Raw genomic sequence first — 15,473 nt, 5'->3', positions numbered from 1 at the left:
CCAGGGGAAACAGCTCCGGCAGCAGAGAAAGAGGAGGGGTCAGAGCAAGCCATCATCCCGGAAGGGGAGGAGGGCAGTGAAGGGAGTAGTATAACTGTCAAAAGGAAAGTTAGAGGTTGGGCGCGCGCGCCAAGTTCAAATGTGGAGGCGCGCGGAAGAACAGGGAGCCCGGAGGAGGAGCCAGGTCCCAAAGCCCGCAGGAGGGGGGAAGAGCAGTCTGGGGATTCAGCGTCAGGGGAATCCAGGAGGAGCGGAACCCCAGCGGGCAGAAAGACCCTGCAGAAAAGGAAGGAGAGAAAGAGGTGGAGCAGCGTAAGCCTCTTAAACTGGTGCAGGGGAGGGACTGATTCAGAGGGGACTTCAACGGTCTAAGGCTAACAGACGTGGGGGCTGCACGCCTCGGTGATGGAACCATCTATGAACTGCAATAAACATCCTTGTATATCAGAAGAACTTGGCGTTGGTCTTTTGTGAGCTGAGACCTGAGGCAGCCCTGACAGGTGTAATGGGGTATCGGTGGCCGCTCCCAGTCACCAGTCTAGCTGCTGCATTCTGGATTAGTTGTGGTTTCCGGGTCACCTCCATAGAGCGCATTGCAGTAGTCCAAGCAAGAGATAACTGGAGCATGCACCACCAGTCTGGCGAGAGAGTCTGCAGGTAGGTAGGGTCTCAGCCTGCATACCAGATGGAGCTGGTAGACAGCTGCCCTGGACACAGAATTGACCTGCACCTCCATGGACAGCTGGGAGCCCAAAATGACTCCCAGGTTGCACACCTGGTCCTTCAGGGCACAGTTAACCCATTCAGGACCAGGGAGTCCTTCACACCTGCCTGCCCCATCCCCCCAAAACAGTACATCTGTCTTGTCAGGATTCAACCACAATCTGTTAGCCGCCATCCATCCTCCAACCGCCTACAGACACTCACATAGGACCTTCACTGGTTGATTTGAAAGAGAGGTAGAGCTGGGTAGCATCTGCATACTGACCCAGCCCACCCACCCCCGATGATCTCTCTCAGCGGCTTCATGTAGATGTTGAAAAGCATGGGGGAGAGGACGGAACCCAGAGGCACCCCACAAGTGAGAGCCCAGGGGTCTGAACACTCATCCCCCAACAACACTTTCTGGATATGACCCAGGAAGAAGGAGCGGAACCACTGTATTAACAGTGCCTTCAGCTCCCAGCCCCTCTAGGCGGTCCAGAAGGATGTTATGGTCAATGGTCCCAAAAGCCGCTGAGAGATCCAGCAGAACTAGGAAACTGCTCTCACCTTTGTCTCTAGCCTGCCGAAGATCATTGACCAGTGTGACCAAGGCAGTTTCAGTTCCATGATGAGGTCTGAATCCTGACTGGAAGGGATCTAAATTGTCTGCATCCTCCAAGCATGCTTGAAGTTGTTCAGCAACCACCCGCTCAATCACCTTGCCCTAGAATGGAAGATTTGAGACTGGGCGATAGTTGGCCATATTGGCCTGGTCTATAGATGTTTTTTTAGAAGCGGTTTAATAACCGCCTCTTTCAGCAGGTCTGGAAAAGCTCCCTCACGGAGGGAAGCATTCATCACTGCGTGGAGCCCAGCCCTTCCCGGCTCACTTTATGAACCAGGATGGGCAAGGATCAAGGAGACAGGTGGTTGGTTTCACTCGTCCAAGCAGCCTGTCCACATCCTCAGAGGTAACAGATTGAAATTGATTCCACGCAACCAGCACTCTCCTGCCCCAGCCCTGCTCCCACAGTGGAGTCATTCTGCATCTGAACGACTTTATCTGCAAAAAACTTCACAAAATAATTGCAGGAGATCATGTGACCCATACCGGGCCCCAATGGTTCCTTTAAATTGCGAACCACCTGAGTCTCCTGCTGCTGTTTTCTGTAGATGCAATAGAGGCGGTGAAGGTCTTCTTCGCTGTTGCTATAGTCACTTGGTAGGCTCAACGTTGACCTCTATCCCGTGTCCGGTCCCATTCAGAATGAGTTTTCCGCCACTGGCACTCTAGCTGTCTCAATGATTGTTTCATTGCCCTCCGCTTCGGGGAAAACCACGAGGCTGTCCAGGCTCCAATGCAATCAGAGAGGGCACTTCAGAGCCAGACAGTCAATAGCCCTGGTTAACTCCACATTCCAGCGGGCCACCAGGGAACCAGTTGAAAGGCCATCAACATGGGATAAAGCATCCCCTACCACTCTCTGGAAACCATTTGGATCCATTAAGTGGCAGCGGGGCAGATCATCTGAATTGGTCTTACCTCCCTGCAGAGGGGTAGGGTCGCGGAGAAGTCCAGTTGCACCAGGAAGTGATCTGAGCATGGCACTTCTTTAGTTTCGCTGTTACTTAGTGTCAGATCATCCACATCCAACACCAGGTCTAAGGCATGTCCGCGAGTATGTTGGGCCCATGTCCATGGGACAGCCCCATGGAGGCCATGCTTTCCACAAAGTCCTGAGCAGCCCCTTGTAAGGTGGTGTCGGCGTGGATGTTAAAATCCCCCAGGATAACCAAACTGTCTCCAGGAGAACATCTGCCGTGACTGCTGGAATTACGGTACTAAATGTATACTTATGTTTAAGATTTGAGCTTGTTGCACACTTAGCTACATCATCTGAATAGGCCATTTAGTTTATGTTTATGTGCAATCCCACACTGATTTTATGTTTCCATAGAACCATTTTGGGGCATGTTCTAGAGCTGTAGCCGAGGTCCTGGCTCTCTCATGGGGCAGGGCAAATGCTTGTCCACTGTTTTCTTTTGACTCTTAGTCATGGAACTTTTTCACCTACCATCCTTTCACTTTTATTTTTTATTAGTTTGGAGGGAAATGTGCATTATTTAGCAGTGATATAAGAGCCAGCAATAACAGTATTCTAGTATTGGGGGCAAGGGAAGCACTGCTGCTATCTCTTAACTAGATTATAAGAACCGTCTTAGTCTACTGGACACCCATGAGAAGTGAGAAAAACCTTGGAAGCTGATGACTTCTCCAGGAGCTCCATTTTCCAAACAGAACCCCACTCCAAGACCTAGCAATAGCAGTAATTCTCAATGCATTGCCAGCTCTCCTGCATTCACATTCACTTTCCAAACAATCAAAGGAAGGGAGCTTACAAGTGCTGTTTGGTTCTACTACTGACACTGGTGCAAGACCTGCTTACAAGGCTGTGGTTCCTCAATGATCCTTGAAGAACCCATTACTATCCTTCAATGACGTCGTGCATGAGTAAATAGAGTTGGTTTTTATGCCTAATAACATTAATTGAATATGTTCTTTAAACTCTGCATACCGTATTTTTCGCTCGATTGGACGCACCGGACCATAAGAGGGGGAGAATGGGGGGGGGATTTTCCCTTGTTCTCCCCCTCAAAAACAAGGTGCGTTCAGGGGGGGGCCGCTAGGGGCGCCTTGAAAGATGGCGGATATTAACAGATATTAACAGAGTGACTAGTGGGGTGCCACAGGGTTCTGTCTTGGGCCCGGTCTTATTCAACATCTTTATCAACGACTTGGATGATGGACTCAAGGGCATCCTGATCAAATTTGCAGATGACACCAAACTGGGAGGGGTGGCTAACACCCCAGAGGACAGGATCACACTTCAAAACAACCTTGACAGATTAGAGAACTGGGCAAAAACAAACAAGATGAACTTTAACAGGGAGAAATGTAAAGTATTGCACTTGGGCAAAAAAAATGAGAGGCACAAATACAAGATGGGGGACACCTGGCTTGAGAGCAGTACATGTGAAAAGGATCTAGGAGTCTTGGTTGACCACAAACTTGACATGAGCCAACAGTGTGACGCGGCAGCTAAAAAAGCCAATGCAATTCTGGGCTGCATCAATAGGAGTATAGCATCTAGATCAAGGGAAGTAATAGTGCCACTGTATTCTGCTCTGGTCAGACCTCACCTGGAGTACAGTGTCCAGTTCTGGGCACCACAGTTCAAGAAGGACACTGACAAACTGGAACGTGTCCAGAGGAGGGCAACCAAAATGGTCAAAGGCCTGGAAACGATGCCTTATGAGGAACGGCTAAGGGAGCTGGGCATGTTTAGCCTGGAGAAGAGGAGGTTAAGGGGTGATATGATAGCCATGTTCAAATATATAAAAGGATGTCACATAGAGGAGGGAGAAAGGTTGTTTTCTGCTGCTCCAGAGAAGCGGACACGGAGCAATGGATCCAAACTACAAGAAAGAAGATTCCACCTAAACATTAGGAAGAACTTCCTGACAGTAAGAGCTGTTCGACAGTGGAATTTGCTGCCAAGGAGTGTGGTGGAGTCTCCTACTTTGGAGGTCTTTAAGCAGAGGCTTGACAACCATATGTCAGGAGTGCTCTGATGGTGTTTCCTGCTTGGCAGGGGGTTGGACTCGATGGCCCTTGTGGTCTCTTCCAACTCTATGATTCTATGATTCTATGATCTATCCAGCCCACACGAGGTAATTAGAGGCTGATTATGGGGAGTAAATCAGTCTCCCTAACATCTTTCCAGGGGGGAGAGATGCAGTTTTCACCCGCTGTTGTCATAAATCACCCCTGAGTTCGGAAGAAGGAGGGGGTGAGGCACTGGGTGCATAACCCTCGGCGGGCCTCGGAACTCCTCCGAAGCTACTTCTAGGAGCGAAACTAGTTGCGTTACTTAAAAGGAAAAAAAATTGTTGAAAGATAACGCACATGCTTCAAGAGAGGCAGGAGGTCTTGATCTGCTAACAATCGTACCACCGAAATGAAGAAGACTGAGACGGAAGATTACATCAAGTACTACAGACAAGCTGGTATGTGGATTGGAGTGCAACAGAACTGAAAGGGGGGGAGTGACTTTTTATCTTTTCCCCCTCTATGTGATTAATTAATAACCCTCCCTCTTAGAAGATCCATCACAGGAACTAATTGGCAAAAGGGACTGAAAACAAACTGTGTGGGAATAATAAGATAAAGGTTTTACTCTGGGCTTGGAAAGAAGAAGGGCTCTCTTTTGTGACGCAGTTAAAATGGAGATTCGATATGAGGGCTTGGAAAGAAGAAGGGCTCTCTTTTGTGACGCAGTTAAAATGGAGATTCGATATGAGACCTGTGTTGCAGGAAGGTTTGGTCTTGGGGAAGGGCGAGCCGAAGATTTATTATTTTCGACGAGATTGCGATCTGGAAGGGGCAGCCCTCCTGGAAAAAGACTAATTTACGATGCAACAGGTCGGGAAAGCTAAAGAGCGAGCTTTTGGACTGTATTTCATCGGAAGACAAGATGGCGATTGCTTGCTCGAGCGGAACTGTTCGGACTATTGGGATTTATGAGAGAGCAGTATAAAGTCCACACAGAAATACAAACAAGACTGGTTTTTTTTCCAACCCACTTGTGGAGCAATTCGGAGGTGAAAGGAAAGGAAAATGAGGAATGACAAGCATTGAGAAGAGGGGTCTGGAAATATCATTCTTAATATGAAAGTAGCAGAAAAGAGTTGAGGATTGGACTCCTGCCGATCAAAAAGCATGGGTACCCCCCACAAAAATTTATAATTTGGAAAATAATTGGACTACATGATATGTATTGTTATAATTTGGACTAACTGATTTGATGTGTTTAATTTGGTAATATGAAACTTAATAAAAATTATTTTAAAAAACAAACAAAAACAAGGTGCGTTCAAGAGCAGGCCTTGCTGCTGCCCCCCGAGCTTGTGGGGCTGGCAGTGGGGGGAAGCGCTGCTTTCCCCCACCGCCAGCCTCAAAGAACCCTGAAGCCTTTGGAGCGCAGCTGTCTGCAAGCCTGCGGAGCCAGGTGGAAACTCCCGCTGGGCTCCAAAGGCTTGCGGATAGCTGCCCAAAGCCCGGGGTGCGCAGCGCTGCGCTCCCAGGGATTCAGGCTGCTGCCTGTTATCCGCAAGCCTGTGGAGCCTGGCGAGAGAGCTGCCTCTCCAGGCTTCAGCGAAAGCCTGCATTTGCTCCATAGGACGCACACACTTTCCCCCTTCATTTTTGGAGGGGAAAAAGTGTGTCCTATAGAGCGAAAAATACGGTATATTGTTCAACCAAGGGTAGTGAAAACACTCAGAGGTGCAGTCCTTCCTTGCTAGAGTGGCTTGTACTTTCACCTTAGCATTTTTCCTGAATGGGACAGCAATGTACGCTCTTCTGAGGGCTCCCCTTATCTCCTTAACACTTTCAGGTAGCATGTTCAAAAAATTAAAGCCAGGTTCATTCAATGGCTGAGAGGCCCATTGTAAACTCTTTATATTAATTTTGTTTTTACTCTTAACACAGTACATGTGGACAACATTTGTGTTTTCCATTACATATTTATCCAGCTGAATAGTTGTGATTGAGGGTGTGATTCATCTGCTAATGGGTGTATAGCACCAGTTGATCTCCAGAGAAGGGTGGAGGAGAGAGAACACTTTTAGTTTGACATCAATTCCAATGGCTAACTATCACATATTTCCTTGGAGACAAAACACAAGCAATTAACTGCAGATCGTAAGTGAAACCACAGCTACTGGAGGCATAAAGCCCTTCTACAGAAGTTTAAGTAGAATGAATCAATTGCTTCCAAACATCTTCAAACACATGCTCTTATTTCTTGCCAACACCCAATAAAAAGTGCTTCTCATATATACAAATTGCACCTGAATATACTTGGTTTAAAGACAGCTTCAACATTGGAACATTCTGAGGTTTTCCTAGAAGTAACCTCTTCCAACAGTGTCCTCAAGTATTGTTTCCAAAAGCAGCAATAAGTATGAAATACAGATTAACTTGTTTTTTCACAGAGTGGTTTTCATCTGATAAAAGTACTCATAGCTATTAGTTCAGAGCACTGTTTCGCGTACAACTCCAATGAGACTATGTGGCCGTTCAGGCTCTGACCTCTGTGTTCTCTCCAGCCGCCGGGTTTCTGCTGTAGTAAAAGTACTCACATCCCCACAGCTCTCCAAGTGCAGGAGTCCCGGGTGCCTTCTAAAAGGCAGCGTATATGCCTTTGATGCAGATGAACACGCAGGGATCATTACCTTAAAAAAAGGGGGGGGGAGTACAGTTTTATTTACCTTATAACACCTTCCATTCACATTTTTATATCAAGGGAGGAAAACAGTTACTTCTCATTATGAAAATCCCAACAATCTGAAAACACTAATATGGGCCATTCAGTATGTTGAAAAAGAGTCAAGTCACATGTGAATTTGAGCCTGTACATAAGTTTATTTATTTGGAATCCTATCTAAAAAGACTCTAATTTAGTCTTTTATTGATGGGTCTATAGCACTTACTCCTAACGATAGCAAAACTATTCAGTAATCCAGACAAATGAGTTGTATCAACTTTGCTTTTTAAAAAGATTTTTTTATTTTTTTTAGGATAAAAGCAACAAGAGGCATATGGCAAACAGGCTGGTTTCAAAACTTGAGCCATTTTCACTCCTTTCCTAGTTCAGTATGGAATTGGACAAGCAGGAAATAATATTTGATAGTAACCTAGCAAACCAAAGCAGATATATTAAGAGACGATCCATTCCCCCAGCACATACTCTTCTTCCCGTTTGTGGTGTTATTTGTGTATCTAAGACTTATCCGCCTCCCAGCTCCAGACTTTAAAGGGTTGCAGATAATCGAAGGGGCTGGTCCATATTTTTATGTTGTGCTAAATGAGTTTGGAGGCTTCATTGACAAGTATCATAGTCCTTTTGGTTATTTTCCAAGTGAGTAAAATATTATTCCATACTTGTCAGTAGTACTACATCAGTATATAATGAGTTTTTTTCCCTGCATTAACATGATCACTACCTCCACATGAAGTTAGCATATGTTTATCCTTATTGCTGTTTCACTCTGCCATAGGGATGAATTTTATAAATTCAGAAGTGAAAAGTTAATAAATAAAAAATATTGACACAGATTCACCACTTATTATCACTAGCTCCGGGCTTGGAGAAATGTGAAGAGAATTGTGACTAGATTTTTCCATCACCACATTTAGTACCTAGCATAAAAAGAATCCTAAACTCTTTGATTCTGACTGAACTATTATTTTTCCTTTCAAAAACCAAGTTGACACAGGCCAGCAAGACTTCCAAAACTGCAGCTACAAAATGAATCTGCATCCTGAAAGCCAGATATGTCAATTGCAGTGAAGGAACATAGGAGTTCAGCTGCAATAATCAATTACCTGCTCAAGGAAGCTGGCACTGTGGATGGCTTCCTCCATGTGCTCCTCATCTGATTTTAAAACACATTTTATGTCTTCCACTAGCTCGTGTATGTCAGGGGTCATGGTGCAGGACGACTGCTCTAGAAACCTTGCCACGAGCAGTTTAGTATCCATGTAGGATTTGTAGTCTATCAAAGACCGAGGCCGTGAGCGCAAGGCCTTTGCTCTCAGACTCTTTCGCAAAGTGACAGTAGCTAGTTCTGGTTTTAATTCTGTTTGGGTAGCAGCTTCACAACTCTGCACTGGACCTGAAAAGAAAAAGGAAATGCTTCTGGGTAGCATATACGTAGGCTTGCATCCAGCACTTCGAATTGTGCACGGCAGAGCATATGATGTTTGTCAAACCCTCCTACCTCCCAAAAGAATAAGGCAGATCAGCTGTCTCTATATATAAAAAAGGGAACCTGATAATCATAGGTCTTACAAAAGTGTAGAGTCAATCAGTATTAAGGATATATATATTTCAGAGAAGTATATGTTTTTATTATGACTTGCTATGGTCACCCACACTCAACCATACTACTTGCAACTTGCACAATAATATTGCTTTGGTTGCCATGATAGCAGTCTTGACTCCTTACTAGATGCAGAAAACTTGGTTGGCGTGAAATTTAATGGTGGCTTCAAATAATTCTATATATTAGTATTGTATAGAATAGGCATACAACAGACTGGAACAGTTGCTTAAGAAGTTATTAGTATTTTCTAGCTCTCTTCCAGAAACATGATCTGGCTTTGGCCCCAAAAGACTTCAATTCAAATCCTGTATTTGCCAAAAATTCATTGGATGGGCTTTAACTCTGCCACTAGACCAGCAACTCATAACCAGAAAATAAGATTGTAAAACTGTTTGTGATAGTACTACTATAAGGCGACCCCTATTTTTTTGAACCCAAAATTAAGAAATCAGTATTTTAAACATCAAACAGAACAACTTTGAGCTTTTGGGGGGAGGTCACCCCAAGTTGTTGAGCTTTTTTGAGGGAAGTTGCCTTAAGTTCCTGAGCTTTTTTTTTTTTTTTGCAGCAGTTGGCCCAAGTTAGGGTTGCCATATTTCAAGAACCAGAACCCGGGCACCTGCACCCGGGCCCAAGCCCAAGCCCTGTGCATTCACCATGTATGTATAAGATGACCCCCATTTTTGGACTAAACAAATTTAGCAAACAGCAGTGTCAGACACAGAAAAATACAGTATCTGAATGGTAACGTGCAAATACAGGCCTAACACTTCATCTACTATTTATAGTAGTATGCAAAATGACATCCCTGAAGATGTATTTTACAAAATTGTTGCTAGGATTAAGAAACTACTAAGGAATACACACTAACAAGACAGACAGACAGAATTTTTACATTAGTTAACTTGCTCCTCCAAGGCATCAGTCCAATTACAGATCAAAAAGTCTTAAATGCAAATACAGTGGTACCTCAGGTTAAGTATTTAATTTGTTCTGGAGGTCCGTTCTTAACCTGAAACTGTTCTTAACCTGAAGCACCACTTTAGCTAATGGGGCCTCCTGCTGCCGCCGCGCTGCTGGAGCACGATTTCTGTTCTCATCCTGAAGCAAAGTTCTTAACCTGAAGCACTATTTCTGGGTTAGTGGAGTGTGTAACCAGAAGCGTATGTAACCAGAAGCGTACGTAAGCTAAGGTACCACTGCAGACCTCTTTTATTTTGCAGCCTGAAATGGCTGCTTACCTGGCTCTTGGGTGGGCAGCAGTTGCAGTCTAGCACGGCTTCCCCTCTTCCACCAGGGGGCAAAAAGCCTATTTGTCATGACTGGCAACTGGGACCTCCTTTGCCACTGTGGATGGCAAGATAACCTGCTAACACCAAAATCTGAACTGCCCAATTGGGCAAAAACAGGCTCAGAGTCTAGGTCTTCACTCCCGTCCACTGGCTGAAAATAAAAGTGAGTGGGTCCACAACTGAAAGCTATAGTAAATTTCCTTAGGGGAAAACCCCAGTCACCTCTTGGTGGAAATCCATGCAGCACAGGATCACTTTCTGATCGTTTCCTGAGAGGCTTGAGGACTGTCTTGGAGGTTCCTGCAGGGACTAAACTGGCATCCGGATGCAAGGTGGTCTCTCTAGTTATAGAATTACGTTCATCACCACCTACTGCAAAAACAAAGTAACAACTCAGAAGGGAAAAGAAAATCAGTTAGAATACGCTTGCGTGTAATGAAGTGCGTAGAAAAAAAGATCCTCGGGACATGTATTAATATTTATTTCAAACAGATTTCTATGACTATTTTTAAATCAAATATTGGCTCCCAAGCAAATATTTTTTTTAAAAAAACTATGTATTACACTAAGTTATTTGTAAAAGAGAAAAAATACTCCTTGTCACAGGTAGCACCAACAGGGCATTCTAGAGCAACATCCAAAAACATTTTTACTGTGTGTGTGTGTCACATCTGGCAAAATTATGTTCACATTACTCAAGGAACCAAAGTTTAAGCAAAACATCTTAGAAATGTTAGGGCATTATTCAGTCATTTCATGAAGCAGCTGGTACCACAGGTGACAACGTTCACATCTACAGAACAAAAGGCTTCCAAAGCCCTACTAGATACATTCTTATCATGGTGAGCTGGTTCCCCATCCTCACCCTCTACCCCCCCCCCCATCCAACAGCAAGCGTCCTCCTACCATTGCAGGTTTCTTGGGATGGACCCTCCACATGGTCTGAGTAGACCACAGGAAACTTCTATAGGCTGAATGACCTGCCAGGTAACACAGGGCTACATCTCAGTCCTGTGCACAAAGGCTCACTTAATCTGGGATGTCTGAATCTGACATCACCCAAGTTGAACAGCTGGGTCCATAGAAAAAGGAGTTAATTCAGAAAGACAAAATAAAAACAATTAAAAATTAGGAGTACCATCTCAAATCTGTCAAACACAAAGAAGCAAACATTGTGGACAAAAAGAAAAGGCCAAGTTCATTCCTTCAGTAATACAGTGGAACCTTGGTTTTCAAATGTAATCTGTTCCAGAAGACTCTTTGACTTCTGAAACTTTCAAAAACTGAGGATCAAAGGGTGGTTGGCAAAATGCATTGAAAAAGTGGAGAAACAAAGTGGAAGCTGTTCAAGCTCCGAGGCACATTCAAAGACGGAAGCAATTGCTTCCGGGTTTTTGGCTTTCAGGTTCCGAATTTTTCGGCTTCTGAGAAGCTCAAGAACCAAGGTTCAACTGTAATACAAAAATGCTATAAGGCCTCATTCTTGCTGAAATATTTACAGATATAACGGATCATGGCCTGACACATGGAACTTGGAAAAGCACACACATCATAGTGCTACCAAAACCAAATAAAGACTTGGAGTCGGTTGAGTCCTTCAAAATTTGGAAAAGCTTAATTTTGGTCCAATGATCCGAAAGATTAGACAAAAATTGAAAACTTGGAGCAAGGGTTTGCTGTCATGGTTGGGCCAAATTGCCACTATAAAAATGATGGTGCCTCTTCAGATTCTTACCAATAACCATAGAAGACAAAAAATTACAAAATTGGCAAAACATGCTTCTAAAATTTATACACCAGAATAAAAGGCCAAGGTTACCATATAAAGCATTATATAAACCAGCCAAAGGAGGTGGCAGTACCTAATATCATGTATGCAGCTGCCCATCTACATAGCATTTTTCTGGTAATTCAAGGATCTCAACAAATAGCTTTGCTAAATATGAAAAACCCAAATGAACAGAATTCAGTAAGAGGGGTCCCATTTTGGCAAATTAGTAAAAAAATAATATTGAGATAGAAAACCCCTCTTTATTATCTAATCTAAAAGTGTGGAAGAAATGGTTCCCAAGGATGGCCTCTCAACTTTCTCCTGTAATACCATTGGCATTTCACCCTACTTTCTATAATATAGAACATTCCCCTTTGAAAAATGGGAAAATGTGGGCCTGTTTTGGCTTAAAGACTTTTACAAAGAAAACACCCCTTTGTCTGGATTAATACTACAAGAAATGGTTTAAAACTTTTCCCACAATTGGATGGTAATCCATCAAGTCATCCATTTTATAAGTAACACAGAAATCTGCAAACAAGGGACGAAGTCACTAACTACATTTGAAAACATTTTATATACCACAGACCCTAGAGGTAATGGTCTAATTGCTTTAATCTATAAAGTGATTGTAAATTTTTCAACCTCAAAGCCCTCCATGTTGAAGACTAGATGGGAAAGACTTGGGAGAAGGGATTGATGATGGATTGTGGGAAGGAATGTGGCAAAAAGCCCCCTTTCGAGCTATTTCTGCCCAAATAAGAGAAAACACCATAAAACTAACCCACAGATGGTACTTGCATTCCACATTGCTGAGCAAAATAGACAAAAATATTTCTCCGCAATGTGGGAATGAAGGAACATTTATACACATGTGGTGGAAATGCCCATTGATTAAAAACTTCTGGTGAAAAATATTTCAGGAAATGGAACAAATTACATCTCAATTGATCAATTTAGATCCCAAAATAGCATTGCTTTCTATATTTGCAGATGAAGCACAAAATCTTAGAGACAAAGACTTAATTGTGCATCTTTTAACTGCAGCACGTCTTGCTGCTGCTAGACACTGGAGGACATTAAACGTGAACCTATATGAAGTCTGGTATGCTTATGTCTGGGAATTAATTTTGATGGAAAAGTTAACAGAAAGGGTATGTGAAACAAAACAACGTGAGAAACTACATAACTTTTACATAACATGGTCCTCCTTTATTACATATGCATCAAAGAAAGAACATGCATTTAAACCACCTAAGACACATGGAAGCATGTGGAATATTTTTTAAACCAGCAACTGTAGAAATAATTTTTTATTTGATTATATTACTAATGTAATTACCTGGACGTAGTTGGGGCTGTTTTTTTGGGGGGGGGGGTTAGGGGAAAACTGTATTTGATTGCTTGTATTTGATTATATGTTGTTCTTATATTCAACTAATAAAATATTCAAATAAATAAATAATTGATATAATTAGCTTTGGAAACAAATGTTTTGGGTACATGTGTGATCATCTTGGCCCAGTTCCTAGTGAAATGAAAATAAGTTAGATGATGATAATTTTATTTCTACCCTGCCCGTCTGGGTGTAGACAAAAGCTTGCTGAACCACAGACTCAACTCAATTCAATTCAAGATCAGCTTGAATTGCTAAAACCATCTGCTAACCTCTTTAGCTGCTGCCTGCAAAGGACAAATCAACAGGAGAACTGCAAAGATGGGGTGAGTGGCAGACAAAGTCTTGTTCAGGGGTCAAGAGCACAGGAACTGTGATGGCTCCTCCCATGAAAAAACCATGTTTCAGGACTTCTGCCAGAGATGCACAAAGTTAGCATCATCCAGCTGCTCTGCAGTTAGACAACCAATACCGTTCTTTGCCACCAACATTTCTAAAAGCATTATATTAACAGAAATCTACCATAAGTCAGCTCGAATCTGTTTGTCCTCATCCATCTAGTGATACAAAGCCATAAACTTTATTCTATCAGGGTTCCTGAATTCAACATTTCCCTGATAGAATATAATATTTCTGCAAAAAAGTTTAAATAAACCAAATGCATTTATTCAAAACCTATTTAAAACTTTTTTTCACAGACCAACCTTGGTAGAACTGCATACTGTTTTTTTGTTTGCTCTTATCTGAAGCTACACTGAATTTTTTTAAAATTATAAAGTACTGTTGAACAATCTGGTGAATCTTCTATGAATCTGTTTGAAGCTTAAAAGCAGAGGGTGCTTTCTTCCATAATTTAGATAAAAATGGTTAGTCACCCCTTATTCCTGATGTGGGGTTCTAGGAACATGTTTTGCAGGTGAATCACCTTTAATACTCTTAACTGTGGTCAATTGTTCTAATGAAATCCCATGTCAGATGCTGCACTGTTGAAAACAAGAGTAGGAAACATTTGTTACAGAGGTGCATCCGCTTGCTGCTTATGCATTCAGCATCAACTCCACCACCACACTTCCAAAGGCCTTTTTTCCAAGTACTTAAAATCAAGCCTACATCTTTACCTGGAGATACTTGTGCCTCATTCTGTCCAGGTGAGCCAATCACTGCTTCTGAAGCATCTGAAATTTGAAATGTGTTTCCCTAAATAAAAAATTAACATTATCCACATAAATATTAATAGGGAATTCATAGAAAGGACAATTCAAGAGCTCTTCAGTATCTTGGTAAAATCAACACCTATCCTCCCATTCAAAGACCAATAAATATTAAGGAGCTAGCAAGCAAGCATATAATCCTTGGGCCATAGGTGGGGGTGGGGTATAAGAAGCTGGGCAAAAAGCAAGACAAACCATATTATGCTTGGTTTTTCAAACTAATTATCAAAATGAGTTATGCAAATGGAAAGTAGCTTATCCCTCAGGGAAAACTTCATTATTATTTTTAAAACCTGCTTTGAACAGCAAAACATGTTATACCGTATTTTTCATCCTATAGGACGCTCCGTCCCATAGGACGCACCTAGTTTTTTGGGGGGGAAAGAAAGGAAATTTTCCCCCTTTATTTCCCCCCCAAAACCAGGTGGGGGAACAGCGGTATGGCAGCGCTCCGCCTCCCCGCTGTCCCCCGAGCTTGTGGGGCTGGCCCTGGGGAGAAGCGCGCTTCTCCCCAGCGCCAGCCTCCAAACCAGATTGAGGAACAGCAGGATGGCGGCGCTGCGCCTCCCCGCTGTCCCCCGAGCTTGTGGGGCTGGCCGATGTCTGCCCGGCGCGCGGGGCACTCTGCTTCAGGGTGCCCTGCCCGCCGGGCAGCAGGCTGCTATCCGCAGCGTGGGGAGCCCTGCGGGAACTCCTGCGGCTTGCTGATAGCTTCCTGAAGCCTGGAGAGCGAGAGGGGTCGGTGCGCACCAACCCCTCTCACTCTCCAAGCTTCAGTGAAAGCCTGTATTCGCCCCATAGGACGCACACAGATTTCCCCTTCATTTTTGGAGGGGAAAAAGTGCGTCCTATAGGGCAAAAAATACGGTATATACTTTAAAATTCAGATTACCAGTGAAATTGAAGATACTATTTATGCCTTTTCAGCTTCTAGTATTACACTCAGGTTTAGGGATTGGACTCTGATTCTCACCATACATGGAGTAGATTCACTGAAAATCAATGAGGTTGAGTTCCACTTATTTAAATGGGTCTACTCAGTGCATGACTATGTTTGGATCCAATACTAGGATACTACAAAAACCAAAAGTATATAGTCAAGATACATATAATCTAATACTAGGATACTACAAAAAACAACACTACAA

General features: G+C 43.3%; 1 protein-coding gene across 1 annotated transcript in view; it reads right to left on the bottom strand.

Annotated features, from left to right (window-relative positions):
• Positions 1-6,189: 6,189 nt before the first annotated feature.
• The window catches only part of ENTREP1 (endosomal transmembrane epsin interactor 1), a gene marked incomplete at its 5' end in the record, with an annotated part of 47,954 nt that continues 38,670 nt past the window's right edge, over positions 6,190-15,473 (bottom strand). Inside the window, 4 exons of the mRNA XM_081213733.1 lie at positions 6,190-7,002; positions 8,156-8,445; positions 10,170-10,319; positions 14,233-14,311. Of these exons, the coding sequence (XP_081069859.1) occupies positions 6,802-7,002; positions 8,156-8,445; positions 10,170-10,319; positions 14,233-14,311 (720 nt within the window). The 3' untranslated portion in view covers positions 6,190-6,801. The remainder of the gene's footprint in view (positions 7,003-8,155; positions 8,446-10,169; positions 10,320-14,232; positions 14,312-15,473) is intronic.

Source organism: Podarcis bocagei (assembly GCF_964188305.1).
Source record: "Podarcis bocagei genome assembly, chromosome: 11".
Taxonomy (NCBI): domain Eukaryota; kingdom Metazoa; phylum Chordata; class Lepidosauria; order Squamata; family Lacertidae; genus Podarcis; species Podarcis bocagei.
This window is presented reverse-complemented; position numbering and strand designations above follow the sequence as displayed.